This window comes from Myxocyprinus asiaticus, chromosome 11 (assembly GCF_019703515.2).
Source record: "Myxocyprinus asiaticus isolate MX2 ecotype Aquarium Trade chromosome 11, UBuf_Myxa_2, whole genome shotgun sequence".
Classification (NCBI taxonomy): domain Eukaryota; kingdom Metazoa; phylum Chordata; class Actinopteri; order Cypriniformes; family Catostomidae; genus Myxocyprinus; species Myxocyprinus asiaticus.
In genome coordinates, this window is record NC_059354.1 from 5,952,193 (window position 1) to 5,972,208 (window position 20,016).

General features: G+C 42.4%; 1 protein-coding gene across 4 annotated transcripts in view; it reads left to right on the plus strand.

Annotated features, from left to right (window-relative positions):
• Positions 1–20,016, plus strand: part of LOC127448058 (formin-like protein 2) — a 149,966-nt gene that overhangs the window by 83,316 nt on the left and 46,634 nt on the right. For all 4 annotated transcript variants that reach the window (XM_051710325.1, XM_051710324.1, XM_051710326.1 and 1 more), the window contains 4 exons: positions 15,398–15,506; positions 15,662–15,738; positions 17,790–17,883; positions 19,806–19,880. In XM_051710325.1, the coding sequence (XP_051566285.1) occupies positions 15,398–15,506; positions 15,662–15,738; positions 17,790–17,883; positions 19,806–19,880 (355 nt within the window). The remainder of the gene's footprint in view (positions 1–15,397; positions 15,507–15,661; positions 15,739–17,789; positions 17,884–19,805; positions 19,881–20,016) is intronic.

The window sequence follows — 20,016 nt, forward strand, 5'->3', positions numbered from 1 at the left end:
CTGATCTTCATTCTTTAACCTGTAAACAAGGGTCCTGCAATGCCGACTTGTTTTTCCATCCACACACAATTTTGCTTTGGTAGCTGGCTGACACTGTGGAACATGAATGTACATCTGTCTGTGTATTCCATGTCCCAGTACCTGTTCCAGATCTCCTTATGCCTCTGCTCACTAAATTTGTCTGTGCATTTTCTTCTGCATTTCTGGCCACACGGATCTCTCATTGGTGGGGTTTTGGATGGAGTGAGGGTGGGCTCTGGTGCTGGCAGTGGTGCTGTGACTGGAGCGAGGGTGGGCTCTGGTGCTGGCAGTGGTGCTGTGACTGGAGCGAGGGTAGGCTCTGGTGCTGGCAGTGGTGCTGTGACTGGATCGAGGGTGGGCTCTGGTGCTGGCAGTGGTCCTGTGGCTGGAGTGAGGGGAAACTCTATAAGAGCAACAAGGGTGGTGTCAGGTGTGCTGCAGAACAGCTCATCGGAACCAAACGCCGGGAAACTAATATCTAGACAACTATCAAGAACTGTCCATGTTTTTGATTTGGGTGCTGGATCACAATCAATATCCCCACAAGTAACTGAAATGAACAGAACAAATTGGAGACATGCATGGAAAAATAAATGGAACACAAACATGAAATATTTGAACAATATTTGATTAATTCATGTCAATGTTTTCAAATTGGGGAAATGCCTACCACTGTCCAGAACAATCTTTTTTTGTTTTTTGCGGTGCTTCTGGACCACAAGGAATATTGCCACAAGGAACTGAAAGGAATAGAGCAAATAATAATAATGATGATGATGATGATGATGATGATGATGATAATAAGGCATGAAAGGAAATAGGAATAGGAAATTATATTTTATATATATATATATATATATATATATCCAATACACGTAGGAAATAATATTGTAAGGTCCATCAAACATTTGTTTTTACCAATAGGCTATTTGATTAATCAATGTCTATTTTAACAAATTGGGCACAGCCACAAGCCTACAAGGTAGTACCACAGCTGGTTAATCAAGGGTTAAGTTTGGCTACCATTCAATGCACAGCTCTCTGACTGGTGGATTGGATTGGCCAATCTCAAAGGCTATAATATAGAGTAATGTGACTATATTAATTGTTTTTCTGAATCTGACCGTAACTGACATCCAGACAAAAAGTTATACATGTGGTTGGATACCGTTTTGAAACCAATTTATTTATTGCAGTGTTCACTAACATAAAAGGATACAAGACATAAGTTAGCATAAGTGCTTTTACATCGAATTGAATGAAAGTAGCCTCGCCTAAAAGATCGACTTGTGGATTGATGTGAACGCCAGCAAGTAGGAATAATGCTCAGAAATCAGAATGCTTGTGGATTGTTGTGGATTAAACATCTGCGATGACGTTTATTGCCATAGATTTTATTGGGTTACTAAAAAGGTAGGACAGATTTAATTGCGAACTGTTACTACTGATTTTATATGTGATCATGCTACAGCCCCAGACTGTCACTGACACTGATGTTGACAGGCTGGCACTTACTGAATAATCTGCATTATGGAAAAAAAAACTTTGAGAATATTTATGATTACTTATTGCTGGCAAATTATCTAGTCTTTGCTTGTTTACAGTGCTTTGTTATATGGAGCAGTTTGGTAGCCTATTCATTGGATAGCCGAGTAGCCTATTTATGTTATTATAGGCTGCTAGCTAGCTAAATGAAGTAGATTGCGATCTATCTATCTAATTCATTTGTCTAATGCATCTTTTGTGTTACACAATTTCTTGCCTTGACCCTGATGTCGGCGTTTCAAAGCCATCTCAACCATCATTTTCCCTTGAGAGGCCATCCTTAAATGCTATAGTAAAAACACTCAACAATATTTGTTTTCTACACTTTTATTTAGGCATCGTGTGTGTCAGATTGCTTCAATGACAGATGTATGACAGTTACAGGCTACACCGTAATTTAAATGTGGCAAACTTTAAAAACAAAGGCAGAGTACAGTAACTCAATGCCAGCACAGTAACTTCATTTTGACACACAGCTAAACAAAGGCAGAGTACCCTAACTCAATTTGAGCGTTCCAAAACAAAGTCAAAGAGCAGTAATTGGAGTTACGGAGTTCTGCCTTGGTTTCTTCTGGGCTTTTGGAAGTTACTGTTAAGACAACCCATTATTTTCTCGAAAAAACAACGAAATTGACTCAAGATACTTATCCACATGATAAAGGAGGTCTTGAATGTCTCAAAAATATCAATAACTAATTTTTGACCAAAAACGAAGTTACGGCCTTTTGCCTTTGCACGGCAGTATGGGGAACCACCACATGTGGAGCACCTACCCTAGTTCAGGGCTTAGTTAGCACATGTATTGAGCCGGCAGCGAGTTTCTCCGCAAAGTCATCTGCCACAGGGCTCGGAGGAAATCATCCAGGGAACACAGTTTGTGAACACTACTGGGACTCAACGGCGCACGTCTTCAGCTCAGGGGAGGTGAAAGGCGCTATACGCAAGCGATACACCTGGCCAGCTGTCCCGGACTTACCTGCTTGTGCGTGCCAGTACAAAACGAAACCGGTTCCACCCGGAGATTGTAGAAACTCGCAAGGTGTTGGGTGTTGCCCAGCCCACTGCTCTGCAATGTCTGTTAGAGAGGTGCCACTGGTCAAGGCCCAGGAGGTGGCTACACCCCTGGTAGAATGGGCTCATAGCCCTGCCAGGGGCGGCACGTCCTGGGCATTATATGCCATTGTTATGGTGTCAATAAGCCAGTGGGCGATTCTCTACTTGGAGACAGTGCTTCCTTTCCGCTGTCCACCAAAGCAGACAAAGAGCTGCTCAGAGACTCTAAAGCTCTGCATGCGATCCAAATAGATGCGTAAAGCGCGCACCGGACACAGCAACATCAGGGCTGGGTCTGCCTCCTCCTGGGGCAGTGCTTGCAGGTTCACCATCTGGTCCCTAAAAGGGATCATGGGAACCTTGGGCACATAGCCCGGTCGGGGTCTCAGGATCACGTGAGAGTAGTCCGGACCGAACTCCAGGCACGTTTTGCTGATAGAGAAAGATTGTGGGTCTCCTACCCTCTTGATGGAAGTGAGCGCAGTCAAGAGGGCAGTCTTCAAAGAGAGTGCCTTAAGCTCAGCTGACTGCAAGGGCTCAAAGGGGGCTCTCCGTAGACCCTGAAGAACTACCGAGATATCCCATGAGGGAACGAGGCGCGGTTTGAAGGGATTCAACCTCCTGATGCCTCTCAGGAACCTGATGATCAGGTCATGCTTCCCTAAGGACTTACTGTCCACTGTGTCGTGGTGTGCCGCTATAGCGGCTACATACACCTTCAAGGTGGAGGGGGACAGCTGCCCTTCCAACCTCTCCTGCAGGAAGGAAAGCACCGATCCGACTGTGCATCTCTGGGGGTCTTTGCATCGGGAAGAACACCACTTAGCAAACAGATGCCACTTAAAGGCATACAGGTGCCTCGTAGAGGGGGCCCTAGGCTGAGTGATCGTGTCTACCGCCGCGGGTGGTAGGCCGCTTAAGTCTTCCATGTCCCGTCCAGGGGCCAGACATGGAGATTCCAGAGGTCTGGTCACGGGTGCCAGGTGGTGCCCCATCCCTGAGAAAGAAGGTCCTTCCTCAGGGGAATTCGCCGGGGGGGTGCTGTTGCGAGGAGCATGAGGTCCGAGAACCATGTCTGGGTGGGCCAGTAGGGTGCTACCAGGACGACCTGCTCCTCGTCCTCCCTGACATTGCACAGGGTCTGTGCAAGTAGGCTCACTGGGGGAAACGCACATTTGCGAAGTCCAGGGGGCCAGCTGTCTGCCAGCGCGTCTATACCGAGAGGTGCCTCGGTCAGGGCGTACCAGAGCGGGCAGTGGGAGGATTCTTGGGAGGCAAACAGGTCTACCTGTGCCTGCCCAAATTGACTCCAAATCAGATGGACCACCTGAGGGTGGAGTCTCCACTCTCCCCTGAGGGTAACCTGTCATGACAGTGCATCCACTGTAGTGTTGAGGTCACCCGGGATGTGAGTGGCTCGCAGAGACTTGAGGTGCTGCTGACTCCAGATGAGGAGACGGCGGGCGATACAATGGGAGCACAGACCACCTTGACTGTTGACATATGCTACCGTTGCCGTGTTGTCTGTCCAAACTAACACATGCTTGCCCTGGATCAATGGCCGAAACCTCCGCAAGGCAAGCAGAATTGCCAGCAACTCGAGGCAGTTGATGTGCCAACGCAGCCACGGGCCCGTCCATGAGCCGGCGGCTGCATGCCCATTGCATACAGCACCCCAGCCCGTCTGTCATAACCACGAAGCACCTGGAGACCTGCTCTAGGGGAACGCCTGCCCGTAGAAATGTGAGGTCGGTCCAAGGGCTGAAGAGGCGGTGACAGATCGGCATGATGGCCATGCAATGTGTCCCGCAGCGCCATGCCCATCTCGGGACTCGAGTTTGAAGCCAGTGCTGAAGCGTTCTCATATGCATCAACCTGAGCGGAGTGGCCACCACTGAGGATGCCATATGCCCCAGGAGCCTCTGAAACAGTTTCAGTGGAACCGCTGTCTTCTGTCTGAATGCCTTCAAACAGGTCAGCACCAACTGTGCGCGCTCGTTCGTGAGGCACGCTGTCAACGAGACAGTCCAACTCCAAGCCGAGAAAAGAGACACTCTGAACCGGGAGGAGCTTGCTCTTTTCCCAGTTGACCGGAAGCCCTAGTTGGCTGAGGTGCAAGAGCACCAGGTCCCTGTGTGCACACAACATATCCCGAGAGTGAGCTAGGATTAGATAATCATCGAGATAGTTGAGGATGCAAATGCCCACTTCCCTTAGTGGGGCAAGGGCAGCCTCTGTGACCTTCGTGAAGATTTGAGGGGACAAGGACAGGCCAAAAGGGAGGACCTTGTACTGATACACCTGACCCTCGAATGCAAACCGCAGGAATGGTCTGTGTCGAGGTAGAATCAAGACGTGGAAGTACGCATCCTTCAGGTCTATCGCCGCGAACCAATCTTGATGCCAGACACTCGCTAGAATGCGTTTTTGCATCAGCATCTTGAACGGGAGACTGTGTAAAGCCCGGTTCAGTACTCACAGGTCCAAGATTGGCCACAACACACCACCTTTTTTCGGTACAATGAAGTAGGGGCTGTAAAACCCCTTCTTCATCTCGGCCGGAGGGAAAGGCTCTATCGCATCCTTCCGTAGGAGGGTAGCAATCTCCACGCGCAAGGTAGCAGCATTCTCGCCCTCCACCGAGGTGAAGTGGATGCCGCTGAACCTTGGCGGACGCCTAGTGAACTGAATTGTGTAGCCGAGTCGGACGGTCTGGATCAGCCATCGTGACGGGTTGGAAAGCGCAAGCTCCGGGCGAGGTGAACCAAGGGGATAATCTCGTCGGACGTACCACGGGTGGGGCCTCGTGGCGGGGCGAGCCTGAGGTGTCACGCCGTGTTGTGGCCGTGCTGAGTTCAGGGATATCGAAGCACTTACCTGGTTCCTTGTGACCACCCCCGGAACAGCCTGGGACGGGGAGGAAGAGGCTTGTCCTTGTGACCCGTGGATTTGTGCCACAGCTGGGCATGCAGGGGCAAGGAGACTGCCGCTGGAGCACCAAACCTGCCAAAATGGAATGGTGGACAGTGGTCGTGATGACGGCACACCGGGTATGTGACCCAGGGAACAAGGAAACCGCTGTTTTGCTGAACTCTTGGGTACCACAGCCACTTGGGCATGCAGCGAAATTAAATGAAAAGGCAACAAAAGATTCTCCTCCCGGCCCTCCACCGGGGGATGGAGCTCCAAAGCAGTGGGTTTCATCGTCCCTGGGTGCCCATCTCAGGGGCGCATCGAAGCCTTTCGCGGGTTCTTGGCAGCCGGCCATGAGACGGGTGGCGTCTAATTCCTCCGGTGGGCTCCACGCCGGGGCCGGGCCATAGGGGCGGGCTGTGGCGGAGCCGATGCAGTCACCGCAGGGGGACGCCCTTGGTGACGAGCAGGCAGGGTGCAGGATCTTGAGACGCGCTGGGGCAGGATGTGCCGTATAGCCTCCATCTGCTGCTTCACTGCTGAGAACTGCTGGACAAAGTCCTTGACGGTGTCGCCGAATAGGCCAACCTGGGAAATGGGGGCAGCAAGGAACCGTGCCTTGTCGGCCTCTCCTATCTCGACCAGGTTGAGCCAAAGGTGGCGCTCCTGGACCACCAAGCTGGACATCGCCCACCCGAGAGACCGCACCGTGAGAGCGAGGTCGGTCGCCGAGCGCAGCTCCTGCATCAATCCCAGGGTGGAACTACCCTCGTGCATTTCCTTTAGTGCCTTGGCTTGGTGGACATACAGGAGAGCCATGGCATGCAGGGTGGAGGCGGCTTGTCCAGCGGCACTGTAGGCTTTGGCCGTCAGGGATGACGTAAACCTACAGGCCTTGGACGGGAGCTTTGGGTGCCCGTGCCAGGTGGCGGCGCTCTGCGGGCATAGGTCGCCAAATAGCCCCTGGCCGCCCCACCATCGAGGGTAGTGAGGGCAGGGGAGCTGAAAGATCGGGACCGGGCAGTAAAAGGTGCCTCCCATGACCTTGTCAGCTCCTTGTGCACTTCCGGGAAGAAAGGAACGGGGGCGGGGCGGGGCATGGCTGTGAGCGGCGCCGCGAGCCCAGGAACCAATCATCGAGCCGCAAGGGTTCAGGGAAGAGAGCGGAGGGTTCCACTCTAGCCCGACGCTCGTGGCTGCCCGGGAAAGCATATCCGTCATTTCCATGTCAGCCTGTAACTTGGCGACTTTACCTGAGGGGGGAGCCCAGCTGAGGCTTCCTCGTCCGACTGGACAAGCCTGCTCTCCGATGCTGCGCTCGAGAGCTCATCAGCTTCACGGGGTCCGAACAAGAGGTCGAACTCGCCGTGAGACAAGCCGGCGGACTCATCCAGAAGCCCGATCGATGTAGACGAGCGTGCTGGGGAATGGGAGGTCCGTGAGGGGATACTCGGCGGAGGTGGTCCCATTGGGGTCCCCAAATCGCCCCCAGTGCTAGCCGCGCTGGCCTCATACCCGTAGGTAGAAGGACTGAGGCGGGGAGCCGCTGGGGTGGCTTGCTTTCTTACGAAGGCAAGCCGCGACTGCAATGTTGCCATGGTCATGTTCTCGCTTTGAGTACATGATCCATCCATGAATGCTGTCTTCACATGGGTCGTGCCCGCTCTTTTAGAGAAATATACTCTTTTATTTCTGCTGAAGCGCCCAGGGGCGTTCTCTGCAGTGCACCAGTGTAGAGGAGGGAGAAGCCGCTGAAATGTGCTGTCAGATCCAGCAGAGGTGAATGAACAGTCAGCTCAGTGAACATTGACCGTTCGGCTCCGAAGAGAAAATCAGAATTTTCATTGGCCTTTTATCAAAGACCAGAGGTGTTTCGGGCTCCCAAGAGTGACCCCTAGTGTCACTACATCGACACAACATCGAGTGAGTGACAGATAGGGAAAGGAGGGTTTATCGCCTGCTCAAGCCTTGCGTGCCTCCTTTTTCTCCATATCAAGCTGCTTGCCTGAACATGACGATATGCGCCCCACAATCTGCATGTATGATATGTTCACATTCGTTGGAAATGACGCACGGACGGTTCAAGCTGGACAGAACCCTGCCATTAAAAAAGGGGAAAGGTGTTCACAGCACCTTTGAGCTTTGTCACCATTGCTGCCCGTCCCAAATTTGCACATTATGACTTGACCTTCTCCCTTTTCAGTGAGAGTTCAGGGGCCATATGCATAAAGCCATTTAGGATCAAATTTTAGTCTTAAGTGTGTCAAAATTCCAAGAATGACATAATTTTGCTCTTATCCTTGACTTGAGAATAAGTGTCATACATAAAGTTTCATAAGAATTAAGACTTGGTCTAGCTTAAGTGTCTAAATTATTTATGAGCGAGGTATTCTAACCTAGTTAGGAATAGCACAATAATTGTGTTATGTTGAAACCATGCATTCTCCAACAAAGAGAGAGTGTGTTAGATAGTGGAATTTTGGCATAGTTGAGGAAACAAGTTGAATTTCATCACATTTTTAGATTTAATGAATACATTGAAACTCATTATTGTGGATTAAGCATTTGAAAAAAAAAATCTACGTGCTACATGTCTACACATTTAGAGGGCTGCAACAACTAATTGATAAAATCTAAATATCACTAAAACTATCAAAATTAATGATGAAAATAATCAACAGTAAATTTCATTATGATTAGTTGGATATCTGCGCTCTTGCACGGAGAACCTCTGTCAGTGAAGTTACTTTGCAGAAGTGAAAATGCATTTCTGTGAAAAAAAAAAAAAAGACATTTAAAAATGCCACAGAGCTGCATCTAAAGAGGGTCCAAACCAAACACTTCAGATAAAACGATTTATAGAAGCTCATAGTTTCATGTGGGGTGTCAGGTGCCTTCTGCGCTTAAGTCTAGCACACAACTTTTATGTTTTACTGATTTATTATACTGTATCATTTTGAAATCATGCGAGTTTCCATTTCTATTTTGCAAAAAAACTATTTAACAGCAAGTCCTAACATCAAGTGAGTTGTTTCCTGAAATAGGTCTGTTTAATGGAGCAAGTGTCAACTAAACAGAGCGCAATGTACAGAGAAAGGGACTACAATTATTTTGACTAAAATATTGATTTTGATCAAATATTGTTATGTTAAATGTCAAATATACATGTAAAATGAACCTTTTTAATTAAAATCTTATGTGTAACGCAAGGGTTTATAATAATTTATAATCACTTTTTTTATCATAATGTGAAAAGCAATATGTTGTTTTTTTATTTTTGGGGGTTTTTTTGCACACAGTAGAGCACACATACATTTTCAGTTTGCACATTGTTTGGAGAAGAACATTGGGGAATAATGTTTTAAAATACAGGAAATACAATTTGGCTTTTCGTTTGATTTGATTAAAGAATTAATTAACAGCTTAATCTATTATCTTTTTTACAACGTGTGGTATTAAATTATGAAGGAATGGCATCATGCCGCTCTGACTTATAGCATTACCCTTGCAGGCTCACTATTGACTGATTCAGTGGTTGAGGGAGGCCATATTGGGTAGGAATCACTGTAGTCCTTACTTCACAACACTTAAGTGTCACCTCAGTCAGAATCAAGAATCAGGCTTAAGAATCAGAAACTTAACAATCAAGATTAGACTTTGCTGAAAGTTACTTTTTGCTACTTAATAAAAAGCTTTTACTCTTACACAGGTCCTACTTTTTGCTAAAAAATATCTGACCCTTAAGTCAAAGCTTAAGACTATTCTTAAGAACATTTATGAGAAGTTGTAAACATACCTTTGCAGTGCTTGTTAAAAGTGCCATTGACACTTCGGCTAACAAGATTGTTGCCCAGGAAATTGGCAGGTATATGGGTGGCCTGGTGCCAGAGTTCACTTCTCACTTTTCCCGTTGTTGTGAGTTGAGAACGAGATTGTGAGACATCTCCCCTGTAACACAGGATGGTATTACCCTGTTTTACTGTTGTTGATGCCATGCTAGAAGACGGCCATGTTACAACACAGAAATTTTCATTATCTTCATGTCACCTAAGCAGCCCTGTCGGTTTCCCTGATGTTACGAGCTGAAAACGAGTTTGTGCCATGACACAGGTCACTTAGATGCCTGTTCTACTGTTATGGTCCCCATGCCAGAAGACTGCTATCTCGCAACACGTACTTGACCTTGAACTTAAGATTCAAGCTGGGGAGAACACTACCGTTGCATCAGTGCCAGTGAGCTCTGGACTTGATGGCCGCTGCAGCCACCATCACCCTGCTAGGCTTGCTACAGAAGAGACCTCTCCAGTGCTGTCTCTGCCTGAGGGGCCCTCATCAAGCTTGGTAACTCTGTCAACTTCGCCTCAAAGTGACACATCGCTTGTTAAGCCATGCAAGCTATTGAAGGGTAACTGAGTTTATCAGAAAGGTATGACACTTGCCAAATTGGTCAGATGCAAAAGTTGTCACCACAGACAAGTTCAGCACAGTCTGGGGAGCCCTGTGCAAAGGACATTCAGCATTTGGCACCAGGAAAGGTGTACAAATGTGTAGCACATAAATTGCCTGAAACTGCTTGTAGTCCTCTTTGTTCTGAAAGCTTTTCGGTCAGACGTTGAAGTTTCACATTTTGATTCATACGGCCAGCCAAAGAGAAGTACAGTCAAAGTGCCTAATGTTGAACCTGGTAAGCCACATTCTCCTCTGGAGTGAGTCATGTCTCCTACATGCGATGCAAGTCCCCAACCACCTGAACAGCAGAGCAGGTTTACTCTAGCATTAGGATGCCAGGACAAGGTAGTGTAGACTCCATCCTCAATCAGTTCAGAATTTTTTTTTTTTTTTGGGTTTTCAGGAAGTCAAGGTGAACCTGTTTGCCTTCCTGGAGACCACGCTGGTACTCCATGACAGCAAGCTCCACCAAGCTTGGACGCCTCAGCTCATAGGTAGCAAGTGAAACGTGAATATGTGTTTCCACTGTCAGATTGCTACATCAAGGATTGTGCAAGATACGGGAACACAAGGAAACAAGTGATACTATATGCGCCAAATGGTCCAACAACCACTGGGTCCCGAATGTGGTAGAGCTGTGGATACTCCTCCATGGGAAATACCTTTGAGGACAGATATGCTCTCACAATCTTGAGGCACGATCTAGCATCTTCAGCCAGAGCTATGGAGACTTTATGTCTGGCCTTTGAACAGGGCTTGTCTGATAGAATAGGATTGTCACAACCAGTGCCACCACCATACTACAGGCCAGGGCCCCTCAACGAAGTGGCTGTATGCCTTAAATTGGTGACTTTCTGCTCATTGGTGCTCCTCCTGGGGTGAAGACCCAAAGCTTTGCCCTGTAAAGACGATACTCCCCTACATACAAGAGCATTTGGATGCAGGACTCTATCCATGCTCAAGGTTTATGCTACCATAGCGACCACTCGTGACCTCTGAGGCTTGTCCATAAACAAACAACCTCTGGTCAGCAGATATCTATTTGGAGCAAAATGGATAAGACCCTTTTTTGCCCCACTACCATCCCAGACTGGGACTTAGTGCTTGTATCAAACACTCTTATGGGTTCCCCTATTTGAGCCACTAGAGCAGGGGTCAGCAACCTATGGCACTGGGTTGCCAATGCTGCCAATGCTGGCACGCGGAGGGGTAATTCAATGGCACGCCAGCAACAGCGAGAGAGAAGAAGACTATTTTATTTATATAAATTCCGCACCTGCATTCCAATCTATATTTTGATGTAGTCCTTCCACATGATCATGCAGCATGTTTTCATGAGCTAAATGGGAGGCTAAACAAAAAGTTAAAATGTGACGAGACTGCAGTATACCCAACAGGACACATGCAGTGCGTGCAAGCCATTAGGTATATGGGCATCACTGCAGTGTGTTTATTTAGTGTCCCACAGACACACTACATTAACCTCTGCCCCTAAACCTAACCTTAACCTTACTTTAGAAAAAAAACAAAAAACTTGGTTTTACTACGGTAACCATCGGTAACCATGGTTTCACGCGGGAACAAGTGCAATCGACAGACCCAAAACCCTTCTCAGCATTCTGTGACCAAACCACTGTGATGAAATCAACATTTATATTCATTTTTATCTATTGTTTAAAGTAGTATTAAAGGAAATATTAAGAGTGGAAACAGGAAATTGGATGGGAAAAAGAGCCAACTGCAGTCGCTAGGACAACAGTACACAATCAAACACCGTCTTCACAACCCACACGACTGCAGGGACATCTATTGGTTAGTTTGTCATATATTTCTGTGGTTCCACCAGACTACTGGGGTGCAAATATAAAAACAAAGAGTTCAGTGAATGAAGAGTTCATTATGAATGTAAAGTGAATGGAGAGTGGTTGACTGTGTTTTACCCTAGCAATCAGCTTTAACTATATTCACAGAAAGGGCTGTGAGCACTAGTGGTCAGCTTGTGCTGTATTTGCCAAAGGCCTCTGGCTCACCAATGGTTAACTCACACTCGCCAAGGTTCCGGGGGCCCTAGTGCACAATTTTCAATGTATTAGCCAAGGGCTCTGGTGTTCACCTTCCTTTGGCAGTCCTGTGGCTTTGGATGCTCCGAGGCCCTGGCGCACTGGCCCCACTCTTGATCTTAAACATTACCATGGTATAGTGATAGTATCAGATGGTAAAACATAATCACTTTGAAATTTACTATGGTATTAAATAACAATCGTCATAATATTCTATAGTATTTACAAGGAACTTCAAAGGATTTTATGTATTACAATCATACTGTACTTATCCTAAAAACATGGTAGGTACCGTGTCCCAAAAAACAAAGCAATACCATGGCACCATTGCCAAGAAACATGGTAATAGCATGGTATTTTTTTGTAAGCATTATAAAAGGCTGACTCTAAACTAATGTTTGAAAAAAAAAATGAATGGGTTTAAAGCTGGTAAGAAGCACAGCCAAACATGAACTTTTTCTATACCATAAAATGGCAACGTACTATATACTGAAGGATACAAACTGTAAAATAAAACAAAAAGAAGCAATATTTTGAAATGTTTTAATAAATTAATAATAAATTGTATTATTCTGTAATAATTCATTATGAATATAAAAGGAGACACTGTTTGAAGCGCAGTGAGCAGAATTGCGGTTCTAAAGGATTTTATTTTACTACACGCATAAAAACTCTGTGAATAGTACAAGGTTATAAAAACATTCAGGGCTTTTCCTTAAATATCCAGGGCTTAAGCCCAGTAAGTTCACCCTTAGCCATGCCCCTAGTCACAACAATAAATTGAACATCATCACATTTTTACTTAATAAATTAGAAAACATTCTGCTTTATTTAACTGAATCGAAATGTAGTGATAAACAGCAGCAATACACTAAATATTTCACTTAAAAAAATAAGCCAAAGTCCCTTTAAGGCTGCACAGGAATCAGTGAATCATTTATGTGAACTAGTGCTGTCTCACTAAAATCATTTAGTGAGTTCCCAGCACTATATATATAAAATGGAATCGTTTATTTTAACTGGTTGATTTACATGAACTGTCCGAAAGAACCGATTCACTTAAATGATTTGGTTTTCCCAGCGCTACATGAGAGAGAGAGAGAGAGAGAGAGAGAGAGGACGGTTTATGTAAGCATGTTTTATTACTCCCTCGGCTCCATTGCTGAGTTCACAATAGAGCTGTTCAGCCAACACGTCATATTTTAGGCGAATCCCGGAAGGCTAATTCATCATGGGTTCCCTCAGGAATTTCCTATGGGTTTTTATAATGTGGTTTTTAGGTGTGTGGTAAACATTACTTGAAGATACTTGGACGTTTTGTTGTACAACATGAATTACACACATTCATACCTCAAACGTGAATTTTGAAGCTGCCGTGTTTTTAAAAAAAAAAATGTATGTTGCTAATAAGTTGCTAGATTAGGACTACAAATGCCACAAGCATGTGAGTGAAAGTAATAGTTCTTATCTTGCAAGTCGAGCAAGTAAAACATGGCGCCTTCAAAATTCACATTTGAGGACTGTGTGCAATTTATGTTGTAGAGCAGAACGTCCAAGTATCTTTAAGTAAAGTTTACCACAGACCTTATTTTACTTATAAATCCAAAACTTCTATTATAAAAATTACTGAGCAAACCATGGCTAATTCGCTTCTGGGTTTTGGACTAGAACCTGAACAGCTTATACATTGTGACAAATGTAGCATTTTGGGAAGATACACCACTGTTCGCCTGAAAATGCTGCTTGTCACTATTGTGAAAATGTTGCGCTTCTGAAAAATGGACCAGTTGTTAAAGGAACAGTTCACCTAAAAATGAAAATTCTCTCATCATTTACTCATCCTCATGCCATCCCAGATGTTGTATGACTTTCTTTCATCTGCTGAACACAAATGAAGATTTTTAGAAGAATATTTCAGTTCTTTTGGTCCATACAATGCAAGTGAGTGGTGACCAGAACTTTGAAGCTCCAAAAATCACTGTCAGTATTAAAAGTAATACTTATACAGTGGTTAAATCAATTATAAAATTCTTCTATAAATTATTCTCCCTGCTCAGTCAATCTCCACCTTAGCTTTCACATTCTTCTTCTTGTGTTTTTGGTGATTCACATTCTTCGTGCATATCACCCCCAACTGGGCAGGGAGAACAATTTATAGTAAAAAATGACTTAAATATTGATCTGTTTCTCAACCACACTTATCATATCACTTCAGAAGATATGGAATAAACCACTGGAGTCTTATGGATTACTTTTATGCTGCCTTTATGTAATTTTTGGAGCATCAAAATTTTGACACCCATTCATTTGCATTGTATGGACCAACAGAGCTGAAATATTCTTCTAAAAATCATAATTTTTGCAGAAGAAAGAAAGTCATATACATCTGGGTTGGCATGAGGGTGAGTAAATGATGAGAGAATTTTCATTTTTGGGTGAACTGTCCCTTTAAGTTAGTAGCATTGCTACTTTAGTTAACTACTCCCCAACACTGGTGCCTATTTATTGTTCTGTTAGTACTGTACACATTTTATTTTTATATATATCTATATGTTAGTGTGGGATTGTCTGTTTTTCACTCCTTGTCTGTTAGTGTGTGTGTGTGTGTGTGTGTGTGTGTGTGTGTGTGTGTAAATGTGTATATTATTCCTGTGTGTGTGCGCTGTTTTTGTGTGCATCTGTTGCTGTGTGTCTCTGTTCTCACACATAAAAGCGTTAGGCTGAGATCTGATGGTTGGCATGCATGTCAATGATGCTGTTGTTGTGTTCTGGAGGTGATATGTGCACAGAGGTCTCAAAGGCTATGTTCACACCGGGAGAAAAAAGCAACAATGATTTTTTTTTGCCTGTCTGACTCAAACACATAAAATCAGATTTTTACAAGCCTGATCCACAACACATTCGTAAGTGGTTTGAATTAAATCAGATTTTTGTTAGTGTGTCTCAGTCTGAACGGTCAGATCAAATTGCATGTTTTTTTTATTTCATCATTTGTTGTGCTCAACGGGTTGTTATGTCAGGTTTTGCAACGAGAAGACATATACTGCATTCCAAATGGTATAAATTAAGTGTTCACAGAGCACCTCAAAGGAAAACAGTAGTAATGGCTATGCTGTAGGATTGTTACAAATACAATTTTAAATAAAAATGACTTAAAAAGTGAGTTAAAAATGTGAGTCGTTGAGGGGAACAGGGTATAGGAATTATCACTTGTGAATGAATTGCAATACATCATATTTATTGATGGAATAAATGGAATTTGTACATTTTAAAAAGCTCATTAGTGAAGTCATTTTTCATGTAATATGTGAGTTTGAAGTAGGTTTGTAAAGTTCTGCTGTTGTTTTTGTTCTCAGGTGTAATACATTGCCCAGCAGGAGAACATTGAAGAACTCCAGATTAGTGTGTAAGAAAGACGATGTTCATGTGTGCATCATGTGCCTACGAGCCATCATGAACTACCAGGTAGATTACACTTACCTCATTAGAGAAAGGATGTTCAGAGTCAAGTTCAAGTTACAGCTTCTGTTTTATGTTCAGTTAATAAATCTTCAACATCCTTCTGTGTTTTGTAATTCTCTCTCTCTCTCTCTCTCTCTCTCTCTCTCTCTCTCTTTCAGTATGGCTTCAACATGGTCATGTCTCACCCACATGCTGTGAATGAAATTGCACTAAGTCTGAACAATAAGAATCCCAGGTAACCCATTGAGATGGAGTAAGTGTGTGTGTGTGTGTGAGAGAGAGAGAGAGAGAGAGAGAGAGAGAGAGAGAGAGACTCTTTGAAAGAGGGAGCACTCTAATGGAGATTTCCCAGAATTCCTGTCTTTAATTCATGTAGGTTGTGACTCTTCTGGCAGTGTCATAAATACTGGAGCCCTTAATCTCTCCCTCTCTTTGTGTGTGTGTGTGTGTGTGTGTGTGTGTTTTGGGGGGGGGGGGGGGGGGGGCGTGTAAATGACAGAAATCAGTGCAATTCTTCTGAAAATACTGTTTTGTTTGATTTTAGATTATACAGTATATAGTTTGTTTATAGTATAAACTACTATTTTACTCACATTTATATATATATATACTCAGTTGAACACTATTATAATAGCCCACTGAATTATTATTGTGGGTTGATTAATATAATAAAATACTGAAATATTATTATTATTATTGTTATTTATTTTATTTTATTATTAATATTATTATTATTTTTTTGTAAGATAATATGTTTTATTATTAGTAATATATTTTTGTCTTATTTACTTCACCGTCACCTAAAACTTTTATGCTGGTGTAACTAATAGTGCAGTGTGTATTTGACCGTGAAAAATGTTCCTCAATACAAATCTGTTCAAACCTTTTTTCTGTGACACTGTGTCACATTTTTTTTTTTTTTATCTGTATAATAACTTGTAGTGGTTTCAGATGTTTGCAGTAGAGCTGTTCAGGATGTAGTCCAAAATCCCAGAAGACAATTACAGTAGCATTTTTTTGCCATGGGTTCCCTCAGGATTTTCTTATGGATTTTTATAATGGCAGTTTTAGATACAGTGTATGAGATAAAATAATGCCTGTGTTTAAAATGACATGAAGAGACTTTCCCATTTTGTTCTAGAACATAAATTACACACAGTCATACCTGAAAAGTTAATTTTCAAATTACTGTTTTTTTTAAAAATGCATGTTGCTATCACAATGCTAATTAAGGACTACAACTACCATGAGCATGGGAGCTTCGTGCTTTATGAAACTGATGACTGTTGAAGTCCTTATTTAGTGATGGTTTAGCAACATGCATTTTAAGGTGCAACGACTTCAAACTCAACAACTGAGGTATGACTGTGTGTAATTTATGCTCTAGAACAAAACGGGAAAGTCTCTTCAATACATTTTCACCACAGATCTTATTTTACTTTATTTCTTAATTTCGAAAATATGTGAACCTACAACACTTTGCTTTCACAATGCACACAAACTGCTCTGAGAGCGCTGAAAACATCGCAAGCCCCACACGTGCAGTCATACACACAAAACAGCATGCCACCCGTTCATTCTGAAGCACACACAGATCAAATATTCATTTAATGAATTGTATTTTAATGAATTGTGTAGCCCTGAATGGTAATGCAATCAGTCTAAAGTCAAACTCTCTAGGAAGCGTAGTGGCCAAATAAAAAGTGCATTAAAATCATCGCAATATTCACAATTTTGTTAATTTTATATTGTCAGCGAAATTACCGCAATTATATAGTGAATATTCAATGTGTCACCCAGCCGTAGTTTATTCTTTATTTATTCTTAAACACAGACTTTCCCTCAATAAAAGAAAACATAAAACTAAGTTCAGCAGGCAGATATTATGCAGTATTTTCAGTAGAGAAAGGAGTAAATTGGCCCACACAGAATCTGTGCATAATTTTTTTAATTTTTTGCATTAACTATGGGGTAAATCTGTAGATTTCTGTGGAATGGATTTAAATATGTTATAATGTGTTAAACAGAGCTGAGAGTACTACTCTCACATTGGTGTGTAGTTTTATAACTTTTTATAATGTATAGTCAAACTATAAGCAAAATAAAATTAGCTACGATACTTAAAAAAAAAACATGCATGTGTTATACTTTGTGAATGATGAGTGTTTGAGTTGTGTGAAGCTCTATGGAGATTTCTGTGTAATTCTGTGCAGGTCTAGTGATGACTGATTAATGTAGTTGAATGAAGGTGTTTGTAATGTGTGCTTTTGCTCTCTGCTGGTGCAGGACTAAAGCTCTGGTCCTGGAGCTGCTGGCTGCTGTGTGTTTGGTTCGAGGAGGTCATGAGATTATTCTGTCTGCCTTTGATCATTTTCTAGAGGTACAAACATGCTGTCATCTCTTATTTAACATTAGACATCCTTTCTAACAGTGTTTCTTACCAACCTTGTCTCATAGAATGGATGCTACATAACTAAATTTTTGCAAATTGACTTTTACGTGCCGCTATCTAAATTAAGTTGCTGTTTCCTTGTGAAATTAACACTAGAGGCGCTACAACAATTGTGCTTTTTATTCACTTTCACACAAATCACAACTACAGTGGCTGATTATGACTTTATAAACACTTATTTTTCGCTCTGTTACTCACACACTGGTATGTTATGATATCAAAACACTTCTACTCTAATGCATGATTTGAAAAACAATACATTTTAACACTTGTATTACAGACTCACCTACATTTACACACTTATTCTAATGAGATTAGCTTCTGTGGTAGCTCACCTGATAGAGTGTTGGACTTCAGACTCAGAAATACAGCGGTTTGAGCCCAGCCAAACATGCAAGCTGCCAGGAGAGATGAAGGTGTCATAGAAGCATCACATAATGATGTGAATTTGCTTTAAATACACTATCTGTTATGTTTAAGGGTAAGGATGGCTGCTTGTTCACCTCTCATTTATCTTTTAGATCACTACCTTAAAATCTCATCTGATTACGACACCATTTCACTCGCTTTTGGCGCCCCCGCTGGTCATTTCACCTCGAAACTGCAGCCAAACGTATAATACAGCACATGATTTTGGTTTGCAAAAATGTTGCCATGGTCACGGAAATTTCATGAGATCAGGCTGTTTCTAACAGTCTAAAAGATTTATTATCAGCCATGGAAACATGATTGTAAACTCATCACTGCTGCTGTCATTCTTCATATTGTTATTGATCAAGTTAAACAGATGATTTCATTATAGAAAGAATGTATTAACTATTGTGTCATTTGTAGAGAGTTAAAGGAATATTCCAAGTTCAATACAAGTTAAGCTCAATCGAGAGCATTTGCGTCTAAATTTCAATAATTAAATAAAAAAAACAAATATATATATATATATATATATATATATATATATATATATATATATATATATATATTTTTTTTTTTTTTAGGGAAAAAACAAGGTTACAGTGAGGCATTTACAATTTAATACACTTAAATCATGTAAACATGCACATTGTTTATGTCTTGTGTTATGCTTTTGAAACAGTGAGCTTTTTAACGTGTATGGATTGGCCCCCATTCACTTCCATTGTAAGTGTCTAACTGTAAACCAGATTTGTGCCTTTTTTAAAGAAAAGGAAGATGAGTTGAAATTATTTTTTGTGGTAATCAACATTATGCCACAAATGCTGTTGATTGAGCTTAACTTGTACTGAACCTGGAATATTCCTTTAAGAAAATTCTGTAATGTTTAATGTAAAACTTCTTGAGGGATAGAGGTAACAGACGAAATAAAATAAATATATAAATATTTACTAATTATATAATTAATTGCATCATGAAATGTTGCAATGTGTAGAAAAATACATTGAAGTGTGAGCATAAATAAATGTATTTATTACAGTATTTATGGTCACATTTCACTGTATTTTTTATGTATTGACTGCAAAATTTCGTGATTTATTTAATTTAGTTTGTGGAGCCTAATTCTTTCCAAAATTGTAAGAGACGTGTTTAGTCTAGGTTTGGGTTTAGACTATGAACATTCATTACAGAAACACTTTTCATAGTTTACTAGCTGTAAACTGTGTCCAGAAACTCAGTTGGGGAGGCATCAAGCTAATTTTATATTTATCAATAGATTATTTATCAAATAAAAAGGACTACTGCATCAAGGGGTTTTGACATGTCAAATATGTTATTAGAGGCTGAAAACTGATTCTACTGTCATTCTTATCTCATTTTAATTCTCTGGACATTGTTCTGATGGGCATCTAACGATCTGTTTCTTTATTGCTTTACAGGTTTGTTCAGAAGATCAGCGCTTTGAGAGACTCATGGAGCATTTCAAGAATGAAGATAATAACATTGACTTCATGGTATTTGTTGGACCAAGTCTCAGACAGACAGTTAGATTTAACAAAAACTCTTAATGATAATGACTATATCTCAATATATACAAACATATGCACACTTTCATTTGTTGTCACAGTTATTGATACTTAACATGCTGTA